Source organism: Nymphaea colorata, chromosome 7 (genome assembly GCF_008831285.2).
Source record: "Nymphaea colorata isolate Beijing-Zhang1983 chromosome 7, ASM883128v2, whole genome shotgun sequence".
NCBI classification, from domain to species: Eukaryota; Viridiplantae; Streptophyta; class Magnoliopsida; order Nymphaeales; family Nymphaeaceae; genus Nymphaea; species Nymphaea colorata.
The window spans coordinates 13,620,603-13,640,850 of record NC_045144.1 but is presented as its reverse complement, the minus strand read 5'-3'; the positions used below and the strand labels follow the sequence as shown (position 1 = coordinate 13,640,850).

Sequence of the window (20,248 nt, the reverse complement as noted above, 5' to 3'; positions counted from 1 at the left end):
AAATCAAGAAGCTTACTGCCCGCCCAATATTGTTGAAGGAAACCCATGCTTGGATTACATCAAATGCATCACATTTTCCATGGCTAGGAACTTTGAAGTAGAACGGGAGGAATGGTGGAAACAAGTAAATTTTAACGATTCTTTCTTTTATAAATGCATTCTCAATTCAGACTTGATAGGGATGTCCAATCTGAATCTGCCGTTATCCATGTAAATTTTCAAATTTACATTGATTTGTCAAGTTTTCTCAACACGGGCACGTCATTGGATAAAAGCTCGAAATGACCAGTCCGTGCACTTCTAAAATGGTGGCAGGTGATCTGAGGCTAGGGAAACGTTTTTGGCAACACAGGAAAGGGCAAGGACAAGTATTGGTCTTTTGCAAGTTGGCAATAAACTTATTTGCAACGACAAAAGGCGTTGCCAATAGCTTGTCTTTATTGTTGTGGTTGTATTTGTTTCACCAGGGACCAGATCAAGTCGAAACTCCACCCCCCCTCCGACCTTAAATCTATCATTTGTAATATACGTGGATTTAAGATCCATGCTGCATAAATCTTTAGTTTGTTTAAGCTGAGGATCTTTTAAAGCATATCTTTTAATGCTACATCAAACTATCAAACACAACTTAAAGTACAAAAGAGGATCGAATCAGTCTCTCAAACCATCCGGACGTAAGTACACTACCACAATTTTCTTTGTCACTTTCGATGCAAACTCTGCTGGGTGTTAGGCTGCCGTCCCTTTTAGTAGAAAGAATAAGTAATGAATCTACATCGAAGAGTAACTTTGTCAGTATTACTTGAACATCCCCTTCCTGATGATCGGGATGCTCACGCACTATTTTCTTTGTCTTTATATGTTTTTTTTATCAATATTCTATTGATAATGATTTTGTTTTTTTCAACTACAGCAGTACATTATAATAACCTTCGTACATGTGGAAAAAAACATGTACAATAACAATCACCAGGTACAAGAAAATGTGGATGAAGTTGGTGCTATGACTATCAAAACTAGAGGTAGCTAGATGACAAAATCATGAAATGTCTGATAATTAATTGATATAATTCTTTTTCTAAATCTTAAACGAAAAAATATGGTATCAATTAAACATTGGCATTATTTGGGTCAAATGGCTGACAAATTAATAAAGTGCTTATTTGATAATTAATGATAGCTGGGCCCAATAGCATTCGGCCAGCCTTGTATTTTGCGTTAAGACAGAACCAATTAAAATTAAAATATAGAGATCTTCCCTAATGACAGAGCCTATTCTGTATAAGGTCACCCACAATTGCAGGTTCATTCAAATTCAATTGAATCATCTTGTGTGATGGTAAGTCCCATGGTGGAGCTACAAGATGGCTGGTGCCGCACAAACTTTAGTTATGTTCATGTTAATAACTTCATACATTTCAGGCAGCTACTTCTGCAGTAGAGTGGTTATTTTGTTATTTTGTATAATTAAAAACTGCTTTCAAAAGACCGTGCTCAAACAACTGGTCAATGCAAATGCACTGTGATGGTTTTTATCCACACAAAACAAAAAAATAGCAGATTTCAATTCCTTTATATATATATATATATATATATATATATATATATATATATATATATATATATGAACATATGTTGTACTTGTAAGTTTTAGTTACCAGAAATTAATTGTATCGGTTCGTCCTAATTGGATGCAAGAGCCAGTTAAAGGAGAAAAATTTGGCCGACTTTTCTTTGAATCCCAGGAATGACTTTTCTTAAACGATGATGACATACTTTCAGTTTCCAGTCGACCTGGTCGGATCGAGAGCAATGTGCTATACTAGTGCAAGGATGGAACTTGGAAGCACTATGTATGCCAGTTGAAGGACATTTGACTCTACTCACATGGGCATGGGCATTATGGAAAGCCGGATCTAAAATTAGTGTCTTATATGGTCTAATGCATGAAAAATTATGCATGTAGGTGCTTAATAACCAAAATAACATGTCTAAGTAAAAAAAAAAGACTTTTAGAAGGACAAAAAAGGGTTTATGAAAAAGTAAATATTCTAAAATATACACTTCTTTATAAAAATAAAAATAAAAAATACTCCAACCCTGCACCGACCTACACGATCCAATATCATTGGACATGCATAGGGGTGTAAAAAGGGAGGCCCAGGCAATCGCCAAAAAGAACTCTTGGGACTAGGAATAAGATTATTTAATAAAATATAGAACTCTGCATTTCAATTATAATTTGATCAAATATCGGGCCGATAACAAAATGGTACGATTGTTCCAGCTAAGTTTTGATTCTTTTAACCTAGCAGAGGGTTCGCCACCACCAAAAATTTGTCGGTTAATAATATTTGTGGGTCTTGCATGTGAAACCAAGTCCTTCTCAACCCAATCTGGAACCTTTCAGAGTCTTAAGATTGGATAAAATTCACCCAGTGCGTGACTTTTGTTAATATAAGATATTGCTAGTGGCCATACAATGCCTGCTAATAAAAAAGACTTCATCTTTTTTTGTTGAGAAAGAACACCCAACTCATCCATGATTTGGCATCTTTTAGCAGGAGAAAGTATCTGAAAATAAAGTTGGAAACAGCAGGAGCCGGGCCCCATACATCGGCCTGAACCAAGTTGAAGCAATATTGGATTTTTATTTCAGACTCAGGAAATGATTGTTCAGCGATCTTTGCGTAATTGCATGTCTCACATACTGGAAAATTGTAGACGAGCTTAAGAAACACAGTTTTGAGAATTAGATCAGACAAATGTCCCAACCTATAGTGCCATAGGAGTGATTCTTCATTCTTCTTGTCAGCTGGAAGTGCCTTGTTTGTGTTCAAGTTAATGTAGTAGATAGAGCCCATCTCTCTCATAACAATCACCAAGCCTCATCTGGGGTTTCTGGTCCAGCAGAATGACCTTCTTCTTGGAGGAAATATTGAGAAATTTCTGTAACATAGAGCTGTGCTAGATTTATTAACAATGATAAGATCTATGGAACAGATACGATCAGGATCAGTTACAAAGTACAGGGTACGGTTTCCAAAACTCAAGAGCTATCTAAAACTGACCAATCTTCTCTATATGAGAAAGAAATCATTTCTCCTATCTTCTTCTATAATTCTGCCCAAATCTGTCGTGTATATCAAGATCCTAAAATCAAGGATCTAAATTGTATAAAGTGACTATAAATATTTGTACTCTCTCTGTGTGGTTATAGAATATAAGAGAGAGTCTTTGTGTGGATGTAGGCTGATTTTAGCGGAACCACGTTACACCTGTGTGTCCATCTTTTGTTCTAAATTGATATAAGAGCCTGCAACTTCTTTCACCGTGGTCTTCTGTATCCTGCATCTTTCTAGAGCTACGCTTCACCTGTCTAGTAGATGAGCATTGTTTGATGCTGCCACCATCGTTTTCCAGCCACTCTCTCTGCTGCGTGCCCTGTTGCATCTCCTGTTCCTCTTCCTACATCCACAGTTTTTTGCGTAACAAGGGAAACCACAGAGCAGCGTGCGGTTTCATGCTCTTACACCTGTGTGTCCATCTTTTGTTCTAAATTGATATAAGAGCCTGCAACTGCTTTCACCGTGGTCTTCTGTATCCTGCATCTTTCTAGAGCTACGCTTCACCTGTCTAGTGGATGAGCATTGTTTGATGCTGGCACCATCGTTTTCCAGCCCCTCTCTCTGCTGCGTGCCCTGTTGCGTCTCCTGTTCCTCTTCCTACATCCACAGTTTTTTGCGTAACAAGGGAAACCACAGAGCAGCATGCAGTTTCATGCTCTTTTTTTCTTTTGTGGTGAGCAAGTGAAAGCCACCAAGGCCTTCACCGAGGAGCGCACTATTTCACCGAGGAGCATACTGCTCCTTTTAGTGTTTGAACAAGGGTCTGGCACCGAGTGTGTTGTTTCCTGCCTTCATCGAGGCACGTGCCTTCCTTTTGGAGTGTGTTGTTTCCTGCCTTCACCGAGGCACATGCCTCCTTTTTTGTCTAAGGAAGGCCACACTCTTTCCAGCCTTCGCCAAGGAGCATGCTGTTGACTTCTTTTTCTGTCTCTCAACAAGGGAAGGTCATACTGTTTCCAGCCCTCACCAAGGGAAGCGCTGTTTCCTTTTGTGTTCACCGAGAAGCATGCTCACAAGGGAGTGCCACTGAGACCTATCTGCCCCTTCAGTCGTCCAATCCACCTCCTCAGTCGCCTTTTTTGTTTATCAGACACAAATTGTATTGACTGTGCTTGTCGGCTGTTGATTGAACGAGCGAGAAATTTTTAGTATAATATGGCTGCATTGTACTCTTCTAACACTCCTCGCACTCCTACTCCACCAGGTACACAATGGAATGCTTTCTCAAGTTTGGTTTCAGTCAAGCTTGATCAATCAAATTATCTTCTCTGGCGTTCTCAAATTGAAGTGTTATGAAAAGTTAAAATTTGATCAAGTATGTTAATGGAAAATGTTCTGCTCCACCTGAATTTCTTGATGAAGCACATACACAGGAAAATACTGCTTATGGTTTATGGTATCGTGAAGACCAACTAGCACTAAGTTGGATCAAAGTCACTATGACTCAACCAGTCATGTCACAACCGGTTTGTGTTGGCACGGCTATAGATGCTTGGTTCATCCTTGTAAAATAGTATGCCTCACAAAATAATCTTTGTATTATTCAGCTGAAAAGAGAATTCCAAAACATAAAAAAGGGAGGAATGCCTATGACTGAATACCTTCAACATATTAGTTTCTGACATGATTCTCTTAGCAGAGTGCAGCACTTTGTCTCAGATACAGACCTTGTTCTCTATACCTTGAATGGACTGAATTCTGAATATGAATCTTTTATTACCACTGTTATTGCATTCAAAGATCTGCCTTCATTTTCTGAATTATATGATATGTTAATTACTCAAAAGCGACGACTTGGAGTGCTTTCTTCATCCCTGATGGCTCAGGTTGAAGCCACTGCCACTACCTTTATTGCTGAACAAGGGCATGGGCGTGGTTTTATTACAGACCAAGGGTGTGGGCGTGCTTTTATTACTGACCAAGGGCATGGGCATGGCAACTATAATGGTGGTAGGGGTAGAGGCTGTAATGGAGGAAGAGGAAACTATGGAAAAAATAATAATACTAACAAGTCCAGCCAAGGAGTAACTTGTCAATAACATGCCCTTACACATCCCAGTAGAACGAGATAGTAGAAAGGAAGCATAGGAATCTGGTGGAAATGGGACTCGCCATAATTATTCATGCCAATATGCCACAAAAATTTTGGCTTGATGCTTTTAAAACTGTTGTTCATCTTATTAACAGGTTGCCTATTGCAGACTTGCAAATGATGCTGTATGAGAAGCTCTTGCATGAAGTTCCCAAATATAGTCATCTAAGAACCTTTGGTTGTACCGTCTATCCATTGAATGGGCCTAGACGTGCTTCAAAACTACAAGCCAAAGCTCAAACCTGCATCTTCATTGGGTATGGTAGCTGTCATAAAGGTTGTGTTTGTTACAATCCAATCTCTAATGGTGTCATCATATCTAGACATGTTATTTTTTATGAAAGAAATTTTTTATACTCTCATTGTGGTCCCTCTTTTACAGCCTCAAACATTTCAAGTTAGCTAAAGTCGTCATCCAGATCTGAATATATTAAGCCTAGGCCTATCGATGAGCTAAAAGAGAGTTTACCTCTTATTGAGTTGCCTAGAATCATTCCTAGTTCCTCAAGTTGCTCAGCAGTTCAAACTGGTTCCAATCACTTTCATGTGCACATACCATCAATTTCAGCATACTTAGACCTTCATGGAACTAGATAAGTTGATTGAATAAGTTGGAAATGATAAGGTTGTCCAGATAATTATAATGCACCTGCATGTAGAGCTGTCGTCTTCTAGTGGAACATGAATATCCTCACATTTTTTGGACACCTTGTGCAGTCCGTAGTTTAAATTTGGCATTGAAAAGTATATGCAATCCACCAAGTAAAGAACAAGATCTTCATGCTTATGAATTGTGTTTGTGGATTGAAGACTTCGAGAGAGACGTTAAAAACATTAGAAACTTCATAATTAATCATCAACATGCACTTTCCATTTATAATAGATATACTGATTTGAAGTTGTTAAGAGTTGCAGACACACGTTTTGCTTCTATCATTGTTATGATGAAGAGAATCAAGAAGGTTAAAAGTGCATTAATCAATATGGTGGCAGATGATGATTGGAACTTCTATCGTGCTGTTGATGATGACAAAGCTCAAACCATCAAACGATTGCTTGTTGGTGATGCATTTTGAGATAAAATCTCTTATTTTCTTGCATTCACAGAGCCTATTTGGGAGATGTTAAGGGCTCTTGATTGTGATAAGTCAATGCTTCATTGAGTTTATGAGATATGAGACAATATGATTTGCAAATTACGGGTGTCATTTTCAATCATGAGAAGGAGGACTTTGCACTTGAAGATTCAGATTTTTTTTTATTAAATACATAGGTTGACATGTCTTAATAAAATTTTTACAGATTCATATCAAAATGAACGAGCTCATAATGAGTTTACAAGCTTTTCTATAGGAAATGAAATTATGGCTGCAATGGTAGATAGAGACACATATCTACCTATTCCTTGGTGGTCAAACATGGACATGCTTATCCCACACTTCAATACCTTGCTTTGAGGTTGTTAGTTCAGCCGGCTACATCTTCATGCTTTGAAAGGAATTAGAGCACTTATTCACATATTCACAACATTAAGAGAAACAAACTTACAAGCAAGCATGCAAAAAATTTAGTTTATATGCATTCTAACCTTTGGTTACTTTTACGAAACAGTAACGAATACAAGTAAATCAACAGTTTTGTCTTGTAAATTTTTTGTATCTATGTTGTTGATTACTTGATAATTATATTCTTAATTCTTATCTTTTTATAAGGAAGGAAGCAGTAAAAATTGGGATGTGAATGGTGAGGAATTTAACTTCGAAGGAGACAAGGATCTAAACCATCTTAATTTGGGGTTAAATGAACCATGTACACTACAAGAGGTAGAGGTGGATAAGGAGGACGTTGTGGAGGTGGACATGGAAGAGGAAGAAGAATCGAAAGAATGATCTCAGTTTATTCATGTTTTTTTTTTCATGAGATTATATGTAGGAACTATGAGAGGAACATTTTATGTTTTCATTATGAGATTATAGTAGAAACTATGAAAGGAACATTATCTTAATGGTGTGATCATATCACTTGTTTTTCTCAAAATTTTCAGTTTTTTCATTAAAAAAATAATATTATCACCGTACCGCCATATCAAGATTTGCAAAAACGCCGTACCCATACCCATTTTCCCGTAACCGTACCAGCACCTGTACCCACACCTAGGTGACATAGGTTCCACCGTTTCCACAGCATCTTATCACGGATGGATTTGGATCGTTTTAACAAGTGACATTTGATGGCATCATAATGGAAGGAGAAATATATATATATATATATATATATATATATATATATATATATATATATATATATATAGTAGGAATCTAAATTTAATTTAACAACAAAATCACTTATTTTGTCCACAAAATCAAATTATATTAAAAGAAAATTCCCACCTACATGCTAAAGGAACAGAATAAATAGTAAAATAGTTGTGCGATCCATAGGCACGCTAAGAAGAGAACCTGAATGAACTAAAATATGAGTATTAACCTAAAATTTCACAAATTTTAAAAATTATAAAGAATTTTTGGTACTACAACATCGACCTAGAAATCCCCAAGCTCCTAGATTCATGGCTAGCGTAGGTTTGATGGTTGTACATGCAAAAAGTCTCATACATCCTGTTTCGTTTCCCATCCAATGTTTCACAACACTTTCAAAAGAGCAAGCACGCCGATAGAAAGGAAGACTCTTTAGAAAAGTGTCTGCTCGTGGAATTGAAAGAGTTTGTTGCCACACACTTTAGAACTGATTACGATCTCCTTTCAATCGAACCTATGCCTTTGTTACCTCTTCTCCTGTGGGTACTGGGTAGGCGCTGATCTCGATATGCATGGCATGAATGGGTGTTGGATATGAATTCATCTGGCAGTACTGGGTCAACTGTCTGCAATTTCAACTCACAAACTGTGATCGATCAAGTCATTGCCCTATTAAGTTTTCTATGGTTCATACACCATGCCATTCACATATAGCACTGGTTGTTGCCAACCATTTTAGCCAGTTAGTGGAGCAAACCGTAGCAAATAAATGACAATGTTTGTCTTGATGGCTGATAAGAGCATATATATCCAGTTTCTTTGTGCCTATGTGATTGTTTATTGTAATTTGCTGGCAAGGTTAACCTTGTTTTGATTTATATCGATTCTGGAATGTGTTTATCTCCAATAAAGTTTTATACATTGTTGGGGAGTGGGACTTTCTTTCATTATCATAAATCTTTTATTCAAATTTACTTATTTGTTCTATTTTCCTATAGTTTAAGACTCAGGTTTCCCTAAGAAAGAGCAAGAAGAAACAAGTTAACTGAAGTGGAGGCTTTCCACGCGTCCATGAATACGCTTTTTTTGTAGTGCAACCTTTTCCGTTACCAATTACGGATTTATGATGCAGTGTAATTTGTCAATGTGTGATTGCAACCATGCAATATTGAGCTGACACTGATTCCTAGAGGCACTTCAAAAACCCATTTCTTTTCGTCCATACACACAAACTGGCTTCTAAAAACTGGTCAAAAATTAAACTAGGGTCTCACATTACCTGATTTTCTCATCACCAAGTACTGAAAAGGTGCCATCTAAACGCCCTTTTAAATTAAAAGTAAAATGATCTTTTGGTTTCAAATATTTGAAAGATAATCTAAATCCATTTAATTGTCAATTTATCATCTACTTATTGATCATGAGATCACCTTTGTCATCTTCAATCCAGATCAGTAGATGAAATGCAGTAGCGTTATTTAAGCTTATTTCTCATAACGTAACTAGTGCAGTGGGTAGAATTTTTGTTTGAATTGGGCGTTAAAATTAATTTGCATAACTTCTAATTGAATCTGCCAATACCTATTGTGTTTGCTCCAGTACGGATATGTGTTGTGACATAGGCTGGTCAAGCTTGGGCAAATCTATACAAGCTTTTGTTTTCAAGGGAATTTTTAAATTGGGCCGAAAGATTTGGTGATAGACATGAAACATGCATGAATTTTCCAATATCGTAGCAACCTACTGAAGTTTTCAGAGTTAATCCAAAACATCCATAAGACTATTTTTGTTGAATTAATTATTGAGTCAGAAAAATGATAGTTTTGCCCCTAATAAATGAACAAAACCATAACCAACTACGACGATGCTTCTGGACTCCAGTTAGATAACTTTTCTCCACTAACAAACAGAAATAGTTCGCCTAGGTAATTTAGATCTCAGAAAAACTAACTATTATGGACAAATATTCATATATATGCAGAAATTTAAGAGGTTCGACTAATAAACTTCAAACTTGCCTAAAGTTAGGGGTTCTTAGTCCTCTTATGATGAGCATTAACCCAAATTTCAGTTAGTGATATCAATTTGCAGAATGTTATTTTTTACTAGTGGTAGAATATATTTGCATTTTAACAGTACCAACCCATATTCTTAATGAGTTCTGAATTATTTAATTATTTGCAGATTAATTAAAGAATTTGAAATTTACAAATTGGCAAAATGATTCACTTATAGAACTGATAAAACTAACCTGTAAAAGAAAATCTTAATGTAGGCATCATTTTCAAGTTCTACAAAGACAGAACAGTGGACTTTGGATCAAGGTGATCAGGTCAAAGAGCATTATTAAAACTTTCCCGACAGCGTAAAGAATAGTTTCCTAAATGCAATAGGTAATCAAATTCAGATGTGTTGCCTGTTCATGCATGTGAAAAGGTCAACAAGATTGTTCTTCATTTAAATAATCTCTCACCAACTACCTTATAGCTTCACATCTCCCAATTAGATCGTGCCTGCTCATTCGTCAGTGCAATTATAACAAAAAATCAAGGGCCCGAAGCCCGCAGTGAATTTTGATACCGCTAATAAATTTGGAGAAGAGAAGAGAAACTAATGGTTTTTCATCTTTCAAGGTGTTGACGAGCAAGAAAGTCGAAAGTCGACGGCAATTGCTTGGTCACTGGATATCAGGAAAACCAATCTTCTGAAAAGAAGCAATTCGGTCGAGGGGAGAGAATGACGAAGAGGAAGACTGCCGACGAACCACAGCCTCTGAATCCGTCGTCTTCAAAGCGTCCCCGGTTCGATTTCGACGTGTTCCTGAGCTTCAGGGGGGAGGACACTCGGAAGGGCTTCTCCGGCCACCTCTACGAAGCACTGAAGCAGCGAGGCGTAAATGTCTTCATAGACAGTCAGGGCTTGGATAAGGGCAAAAAGGTGGAGGAGCTGTTCAGATTCATTCAAGGCTCTGAGATCTTCATACCCATCTTCTCCAAGGGCTACGCTGAATCAAAATGGTGTCTGGTGGAGATCGCCAAGATCGTGGCGTGCGGGAGGTTGGTGCTCCCCATCTTCTACGACGTGGAGCCTCGGGAGGTGAGGAATGTCAAGGGTCCATTCGAAGCTGCGTTCAGGAAGCACGATGAGGATGAAGAGTTGAAGGCGAAGACGAAGGAATGGAGGCAAGCCCTGAGGAGAGCAGGGGAGGTTTCTGGATACGATCTGAAGACAGAGACCCAGGGGTACCCCTCTCTCTCTCTCTCTCTCTCTCTCTCTCTCTCTATATATATATATATATATATATATATATATATTTATATATATATATATATATATATAACATCCACACAAAATCGTGTCTCCTCGAAGGAAAGTTATATTTTCATGATCAAACTAGGCTTTACATCAACATTCTAACTTCTCCAATCACAATTGTAACTTACCAAATGCATCCTGAATAAATAGGAATGGAAACTTATAAATAGCGGCTACCTATTTTTAGATTACCATTTGACATTTCAGATTTTCTAATAACTGCTTGAATTTATAATGTACTTCACCGAAAAAGGTTTTATAAATGAAAACATTTAGGGTATTGCATCGTTCTTGTAGAAAATTTTTTTTACCTATTTTTAGATTACCATTTGACATTTCAGATTTTCAAATAACTGCTTGAATTTATAATGTACTTCGCCAAAAAAGGTTTTACAAATGAAAATATTTAGGGTATTGCGTCGTTCTTGTAAAAAAAAAAAATTCCTATTTTTAGATTACCATTTGACATTTCAGATTTTCAAATAACTGCTTGAATTTATAATGTACTTCAAACATGCATGTTTTATAAATGAAAATATTTAGGGTATCGCATCAAATTGATTTTCTTTTAGACAAAAAGATCGTTCTTGTAAAAAAATAAGTTTTGAAAATCGTATTTTTTATTTTCTTTTCACATCTGAAATATGCAAAATCATGAAGAGCATGACAAAAGAACATCTTTTAAAGCAAATTTACTGGTTCCGGGGTCCCCTTTTCTCCCTTTGCCGAGTGTGAACAAAAACATCAAAGCCGGATTAATTTAAGCACGATTCAGATGGAGGTATGTTGCCTCCTAATAGAAAAAAAAAAAGACCTTTTGGCAAAGCAGCCGTTCCTGTAAAGGTGATTTTCTGAAGGGCGGTTTTCGTGTTGAATGTATAAATGCCAAACATGGGTACGCGGGGTCTAACTGAGACTGCTCAGCCTTTATACGGCTTTGTCTCAAACTCAAATCAAGCTCAAAGTCCACCATTAGCAACTAGCATGAGCTCAGATGAAACGAATCAAGGAACTCGAACTCACCTCAGCTTAGCTCAAGGAACAGGCCAGTCCATTAATTGGGCCAACCGCAAAATGTCTTTTTTCAAGTAAATGTGACACTGGTCACTGGCTCATGAAATTGAAAGATGGGCCTTCAATTATCACTAACAAACAGTAGTGTGACCTCTCTCTTGTGGTTGGACGATCGAACCGAGTGTTCCATTATGCTTCCTTAAGAGAAAGGCTTACTCATAATTGCACTCTGCAATATGCTTAAGTTTAAAGGGAAAAGATACTGCAACTTTTCCTGCTAATATAGCAGAAATGAAGTCCATTAAAGTATTTCTAGCACTCACCACCCTGTGGTACTTGTCATATTTCATAATTGCTTTGCAACCCCAAACATGGCAGGCATGAGGCAAAGCTTATTCAAGTTGTTGTCAAGAGGGTTCTTAGTGAAGTAAACAAGATCCCACTTGATGTCGCAGCACATCCTGTGGGAATGCAGCCTCGTGTAAAGGCCGTGATGAAGCTGTTGGATATTGAAGCAGATGATGTTCGCATTATTGGTATCTGCGGAGAAGGAGGGATAGGAAAGACAACAATTGCCAAGGCCGTGTACAATGAGATATTTCTTACTTTTGATGGAAGCAGTTTCGTTTCAGACATTGCAGAAATTTCCCCAAGTCCCAGTGGGCTTGTTACGTTGCAGACCCAGCTCATTAGAGACCTTTTGAAAACCGATGATATCGCTATAAGCAGCACTGCACATGGAATTAACATGATCAGCAGGAGAATTTCTCGTAAGAAAGTTCTGCTCATTCTTGACAATGTCAATCATTTAAATCAACTCAATGTATTAGCAGCTAGGCGAGACTGGTTTGGTCCAGGAAGCAGGATAATTGTCACAACCAGAGAGGAAGAAGTGCTACTTCAGCACCAAGTGACGAACAGTGAAATTTACAAACCAAAAACATTAAGTGCAGTACAATCACTTCAGTTGTTCAATTATCACGCCTTTATGGGAGACAAACGAGCAAAGGAATATGAAAAACTATCTAAGAAAGTTGTGTTAACAATGACTACCTTTAACCCTACAAATTTTTGGGTCCCATTTTTTTGATATTAGAGATCATGAAGACTGGGCAGAGATGCTTGGAAAGCTGCAAGAGTTTCAAGACAAAGATATATTCGGCAGATTGAAAATAAGTTATGATAAGCTGGATGATGCAGAAAAGAGTATACTGCTAGATATTGCTTGCTTTTTCGTGGGAAAGGGCAGAGAAAATGCCTTTCATATGTGGAAGGACAGCAGACTTTACCCTGTTGCAACAATTAGAACTCTTATACACAAGTCTCTTATTAAGATCAGCAGTTTAACAGATGAGTTTGAAATGCATGACCAAATTCAAGATATGGCCAGAGAGATTGTGTTACAAGAAGGACGTTCAGATCCTGGAAAGCGTAGCAGGTTGTGGGATCCTGATGAGATACTGGATGTGTTAAAGAATGCCGAGGTCAGTTCTCCTCCATTTTCTCCTTTCTTTGATCTTAAATATTGTATCAAATAGTTGAAGTACGATTTACCTCCCAATGCAAGAGATAAGTTGACTGTAAAAGTCCTAAGGAAAAGGCCACAAAATGACCACATATTTAGTTGTATCTTCAGTGCATGCACTTCTCGAATTTCCTAAACGAAGATGAAAAAGATCTCTTAAACTCCTATTGAAACTCTGTTCTAAAAGAAGATGAAAAAGATCCTCTGAAACACCTATGAAACTTTATTTCTTTCTTGTACTTTTTAAGTAGTCTTGAAATTGATCTTAAACTCATTATAGAAAATTTGGATTAAACATACCTGAGATTGGTGCCATGTGATTTGTCGGATGGTAAGGAGAATACATGGCAATACATTCAGTCAAAAGCTGTTGCTTGCATTCACTTCTGACCTTTTGTTCTTAATGGTCTGAATTCAAAGGTACCCAGAATTCCTTATGAGTTTGTTCAATTATTTTAGGTAACCTATCCTTGTTGCCTGGTTTTCCTTATGAGTTTGTTCAATTATTTTAGGTAACCTATCCTTGTTGCCTGGTTAATAGAATGTAAAATTTTATGATATGATATTCAGATGTTTTGGTATTATATGTTGCAAGTTGCAATTTTACCTTAGCTTTGTGGTGTCTTCAATAGGTCATATTTGAAGTTCTTGAATGATGTTGAGATTATCATGGTTTTAAAAGTTTTGCGTAACATTATGATATTTTTCGAAATCTTGGTGATATTCATGACAATTTAGTAATAAAGTAGTTGAGTTCATTTTGTCCTGGTTGGGATTGTCTATACTCTGTTTTCAGGCATTGAACTTCAAAACTTTACTAGAAGGATGCAGGCTCAGTTAAAGTTAACTGAATCCCATTAGGACAAGTTCTGCTCTTCCAGGTTATGTGTTAAACAAGCTTCCTAGCCAAGTGTCATAATGAGATCTTTCCTTCATCTAATTTCAGGGATCAAGGAAGATTGAAGGCATTGTTTTCAACTCTAAAGAGGGAAGCAACACGCATGTCAGCACCAAGGCCTTTAAGAAAATGTTAAATCTCAGATTGCTTCATGTCAATAACACTCACATACAGGGTAAATTTGATTGTTTCCCTAAGAAACTAAAATGGCTGGAATGGAGAGGATGTCCATTGAAGTCATTATCAGAAGACTTTGGCCTTGAAAAAATAGTTGTCCTCAACTTATCTTCAAGCATGATCACTAAAGATTGGAATATGAGAGGGATGATAGATGTTGTTCTGAATAACATCAGATATATATGGAGAAAACAACCACAACCAAGAGGGAAGGTTAGTTTTGTGAATTTCCTTCCTTTTCTATCCATTTTCTTCCTTCAAAGCACATTACTAGTTTAATAATTTTTGTTTCTCAATATGGATTTTGTAGGATCCTATTTTCGGTGTGGTTCATGAAAACAATTCTTTGAAGTTTTACATACTAGTGATCATATGCATGTGCATGCATGGCTATGTATAGACATAAATCTATAAGGCACATCTACATGTTCTGGCATACATAGACAATCAATTTGCATGATCATGATAGCTTTTTGCTCATGAAAGTGAAATGGACTTGCAGACATATAGCAGAATGAAGGTTCTTGATCTCAGTAATTGTATTCACCTTGTGGCTACTCCAAGTTTTTCCTGTTTGCCAGAACTAGTGAAGTTGGTACTTGATGGTTGTGTTAGGCAGGCTAAAATTGATAAATCTATCGGTCATCTGAAAAGCTTGGGTATCTTAACCATGGGGCGCTGTATCAGATTAAAGGAACTACCATATGAAATTTGTAAATTAAGCTGTCTTAAAAAGCTTAACCTTTATGACTGCAAGAGACTTTCTATTTTACCAGAGAAACTTGGAGGCATGGAATCATTGACTGAGCTCATTCTTGACTCAACGAGCATAAAAAAATTACCCGAATCAATTGGAAGGCTTGAATCTTTAAAGGAGCTTTTGATAAAGGGAACCAGAATAGAAGGGATACCAGAGACCATCCAACATTTGGCAAATCTTGAATTGCTAGATGTTTCATATTGCAGGTCACTCTCTGAATTGCCCTACTCGATTGGTGAGGCAAAGAGTTTGAGGCAGCTAAGGTTAGACGAAACTCCAATCCAGGAACTGCCAAAGTCCATTGGTGATTGTGACCAACTCGAGTAATTGTCTATACGAGATTGTGAAAATATCAATGCTTTGCCTGACTCTGCAAGGAAATTGACAGGCCTAGTTCATGTAGACCTGACAGGAACTGATCTCAAAGAAGTTCCTATAGATTTTGAAATTTCTACAAGGTTGAAATCCTTATCAGTAAGTGGACTCACCATGCTTTCTTCATCATTCTTTCATATAACCTGCTGTCGGCTAGTAAGTGCACATGGCTTGAGGATGCACTCTATGATTTTGGAGAGCCATCATTGCTGAAAACCTTGAATTTAGATCATGGAAATTTCTGCAAGCTACCATCAAATATCTGAAACCATTCCCAGCTATGGCATCTTTCGTTAGTGCATTGCCACCAGCTAGAGTCCATTCCTACACTCCCCTCCTCTCTTGTGGAGCTTTATGTCTACAACTCTGATGCTTTGCAAGGTATTTAGATGTTTCAAACTTGAAAAAATTGGAAGAACTGGACCTCACTTCTTGCCTGTGCCTTGTCGATGTTCCTGGTCTTGAAACATTGAAGTCCTTGAAACAACTAAATATGGATGGCTGCAGGGACCTTTGTGATGCTCTGAAGAACAAACTCATGGTACTTTTTTCTCACTTCTCTTTATGTGTGCCTATGTTCGCCTTGTGCATATTTATGTGTGTCTGAATCCAATTTCATTACCTCTTACTCTTCTACAGGAGGCAACCTTTGAAAGTTTGGAATCCTTTAGCATTTCTGGGAGTTTGATTCTTGGTGGACCCGCAAGCATGAGAGGCCAACTACTGAAATTTATATTCCCCAAAAGCTTCACAAGGAAACATGTGGTGGTCGTAAAGGAACTGCTCTTAGAAAGTGACTTCAACAACGTATGGAAGCAACCCGTGACAATTGAAGTCATGGATGCTGATGATAGTCTAGTTTATGGGACTCAACGTAATGCTGAAGAAGAAGTATCAGACTGGTGTAATATCACATTTGAAGAAGATGATGAGATACAAAGGTACTTGAAGGGTGGGCTAAATGTGATTTATGTATCAATGCAGAGTTTGCAATTGACTGGCGGTGACATCTTTCTCCAATATCCTGCTGATTTTGATGAATTTGATGAGGAAGATGATGCTTCAGATGTAGATATAGAGTCAGATTCTCTTATTTGGAACCATGTGGTAAGTGCAGGTGAAAAAATGTCCCTGAATTCTTTTATGTCTGACTGCTGGCACCTGCTATTATGAATTGCTACTTGTGCAAACTTGTGGCCTACTTTATATGGATCGAACCTACGCAGAATCACATAATATTAACAGAGTTACATATCTTTGAGGCCTAACCTTGCATCATGCGATCTGCACCTTAATATCTGTATCAAACCATAAAGCCAAGTTTTTTTGCAAAAGCAGATGTGAAAACTAGCAGAAGCATGCATATTTCATTTATGTTAATTACCAATAATTACTTTCACTACATTATCAACAAGGTAACTGGTTTGTGCTTTTGTGGGTCAACAGAAGTCATCACTAATGTCAATTGCAACACGCTCCTCTCAGCAACAGTCTTCTCAGGCTCATCACCAGCAGTAACCAAGCTTAAAAGTGAGCCAAATGGACTTGATCCTTAAGATGAAAGTGGCACACTTGTTGCTGGAGTTTGCATGTTATTGCACTAGTTTGTTTTTTTTGTTTTTTTTTTTCGTGCTACTTCAATGCAACAAACTCTACAATTTTCATACAGGAACGGGTGCAGGCTTCTATGACTATATGACACTGAAACTAGCAGCGGAACAATAATCTTCCATTGATCTTGGGAGAACTGCACTTCTTCCAAATGTTGTATCACTAAATCAGCAAACTCTAACTTGCATATTATAAATGGATCAGTAGAAGTCCCCAAGTAACACGGATACACTTCAGCAATTTGGGTTGAGCAGAAGCAAATCAAAAGAGTCCAAAGGCCAGTATGTGCAATTTGAAGGGGACGGTCACTAGCCAGCTGGTTTCATCTCGCTCCCTTCCTTTCTTGGCTCAGCTGGTACTAGTAAGTAAATCATTCTAAAGGCAACTATATTCCATGGTTTGAACTGCCATGTTGGACAACAATTGCTTCACTAAGATTGCTGATTTTTCACCCAAAATTGATTGAAATTAACCTTCCCCTGATCATTGTCACAAAAAACGCGTCTTATTCGAAAAAAATGCGTATAATATGAAAAAAATAAGTTAGCTATATAAAACGTGAAAAAATGTGTCTTTTTTTAAAAACGCCAGCAAATAAAAAACGTGAAAAAATACATATAATACGTGTTTTTTAGTATTTTTTATGATTTTTCATAATTTTTAGGATTTATTAATTGTTTTAAATTTTTTAAAAAATTTACTGAGATTTTTTCGAGATATTCTTAAGATATACAACTTTGTCGTATTATACCCATGAAATTCCTTGTTGTATAATACCCGTACACAATATATGTGACAATATATATATATATGTGACAATATATATATATAAAATAAATTGGTAAAAAGCCAGATCTTTTAATGTTTTGCTGAAAAATTACTTTAAATAAAATATAAACATCCTAATATATTTTTGTAAACTATTTTGATATAAAACATGCTTTGAATGAAGTTATTTTTAGTTTCCTATTCTAAAAATGTTGATGGTATGAGAGCCATTCATTTTTGCTTGTTATAATTAAAACCCAAAAGATGATCAACTGAATATATATTTTGCATCAACCTATCCTTAAGATCATATTGGTAAGGTTAAATTTAAAAAGAAAGAAACAGTTTAAATGTCATATGTAAAGGGTCTGGGTTTTGTCCCTGGCCTATTACTCTGGTTTCTACCAATATACATACATATATATATATATATATTTCTACCAATATACATACATACATATATATATATATATATATAAATGAAATCTCACCTTCATATTGCATAATTGCTTTACTGCTGATACCAATACCTTTGCTTTCTTGGCACAGTTTCTTTCCCAAGCGGATCAGATTCAAAAGCTTGATCAAGCATTGCCTCCCAAAATTTGTGTACAAACTACTATTATCTGCTACTTACAGCCAGTAACTTGCACTGCCACCGTCATGAAGACATCAATTGGTTCAACTTCAATCGCACCATGCATTGTTGCTCCAAGAATCTGAGCAACATGGCTCTCCTTCCACACGTCTCAGATTTTCTCCTCCTTGCTGCCACTCTCTTCTTCCAACGGTTTTTCGGGCTCCTGAAGTTGTTTACGGAGAGGTCGAGAGCAGCAGTACTGCACCAGAACCTCCGGATCCTGCAAGGCACCTCCCCATCATCGGGTACTTGCATCTGCTGACATTATGCAAATCGCCTGCGCTCCGTGGGCTATATTGGAACTTGCTGTAAATGCAGCCCTACCACGATGCTGCAATTGGGTGTTCACTGGGTGCTGGTGTCAGCAACTGGGAGATGGTGAAGTGGTGCTTCAAATCGGCGATCTTGCCTTCTTGAAGCCCCATAGTCCATAATGACATGAACATAATAGGAGATCCATTTACCATGTGAAAATGCAAAATGATGGGAGAGTTCATGAATTGGCAAGCGTAATTCACAAAATATGATAAATCATGGTTAATATAGATAGGATCTTGAAAATGGTAATAGAACATGTTAGGTATTGCATACATCATAGACCATCAGCGTGGCCACGTGCTTGTATGAGAGCATATTAGCTCCAGAAGTTTAGATGCATATCATCCCTGATGAAGAAAATGTTCTTTTGAAAATCAATGAATCTCAATGCCCACAAAGTAAGGTAACCCCAACTTTTATACAAAATATATTGCTTCAAATATGAGAAGAATGATAGTGCCAAACTGGTTGTCGCAGATGAAGAGAGAGGGATTTATGATACTAGAGAAGCAGCCTATTGAAAAAAGAAAGGTACCAAACTTGAAATATCGTGCTTTGAGTGGTTATTTGAGCCCAGAGAGCAGCCTAAGTCAGCAAACATGTATGGAAAGTTGTTCACATGCAAACCTTTCAGGTTCAACAAAAATAACTTCATTGAAGAGACTAAGAACAAAGGCATTCTTTACATCTAGCTATGAAATATCCAATGACAACTACTGCATAAAGGATAATTCAAATTATAGGTGCCTTGACAACAAGTGAATAAGGTTCCTATAAAAACAATTGCGGGGACTTGACGAAACCCTTCACTATAAGCCTCAGTTTGAGCTTTTCCAAAGTCCCATTTTTTTATTTTTTTCTTGAAGATCCATTTGGATCCAAGGATGTGCATATTGAGGGTTTTTGGAATCATCTCGAAGCTTCGTTGGTTTGCAATTCTTCATTATGTGGACCATGCCTTAATACCAACTAGGATGTTGTAGGGCATGTTTGACAGTCTATGATTGAGGATAGACAACCTTTGCTGGAACATCTTTCTGGTTAGGTTTTTCAATTCCATCCTGTGATCAATTAACCATTGGACACGTGCAATGAGAGGAATTGATGAAGATGAAGGCTCTCTTGTTTAAGGTGACAAATCACTGCATCCTTGTATGTGTCATATTGTGCAATAGGGATGCATGTTTTAGCATGAGTAAGAATTTAGAGTGATTGTGACCCAATGCAGCATGCCAAGACGACAATGATAATGATATATATCGTGCTTGGTGCTTGAACTGTGAGGGTGCTTGGATCCTTCTTGTCGTCCTTATGCCTAGTGCCTATCATATGCGCTTGGAGAAACTAACCAGATCTTCATTTTGGTTGC

General features: G+C 37.3%; 1 protein-coding gene across 5 annotated transcripts; it reads left to right on the top strand.

Annotated features, from left to right (window-relative positions):
* The first annotated feature begins 9,843 nt into the window (after window positions 1-9,843).
* On the top strand, window positions 9,844-19,135 carry LOC116258185 (disease resistance protein Roq1-like). 5 transcript variants are annotated; one of them, XM_031635336.2, is made up of 8 exons: window positions 9,844-10,720; window positions 12,186-13,291; window positions 14,279-14,620; window positions 14,910-16,083; window positions 16,182-16,649; window positions 16,989-17,072; window positions 17,212-17,514; window positions 18,471-19,120. In XM_031635336.2, the coding sequence occupies exons 1-2, from the start codon at window positions 10,215-10,217 to the stop codon at window positions 12,895-12,897; spliced, it is 1,218 nt and encodes a 405-aa protein (XP_031491196.1). In that variant the 5' UTR covers window positions 9,844-10,214; the 3' UTR covers window positions 12,898-13,291; window positions 14,279-14,620; window positions 14,910-16,083; window positions 16,182-16,649; window positions 16,989-17,072; window positions 17,212-17,514; window positions 18,471-19,120. The 5 variants fall into 5 exon arrangements, with proteins under 5 accessions (XP_031491196.1, XP_049934525.1, XP_049934526.1 ...); XM_050078568.1 differs by having other exon boundaries at window positions 15,374-16,083; window positions 18,471-19,119; XM_031635335.2 differs by lacking the exon at window positions 9,844-10,720 and having other exon boundaries at window positions 12,898-13,291; window positions 16,182-16,659; window positions 18,471-19,135.
* The last annotated feature ends 1,113 nt before the right edge of the window (window positions 19,136-20,248 follow it).

Excerpts from the sequence above, each read along its gene's own strand:
- LOC116258185 (XM_031635335.2), top strand. The coding sequence starts at position 12,926 with ATGCTTGGAAAGCTGCAAGAGTTTCAAGACAAAGATATATTCGGCAGA. Across the intron at positions 13,292-14,278 it reads ATGTGTTAAAGAATGCCGAG|GGATCAAGGAAGATTGAAGG; the intron begins GTCAGTTCTCCT and ends ATCTAATTTCAG. Across the intron at positions 14,621-14,909 it reads AACCACAACCAAGAGGGAAG|ACATATAGCAGAATGAAGGT; the intron begins GTTAGTTTTGTG and ends ATGGACTTGCAG.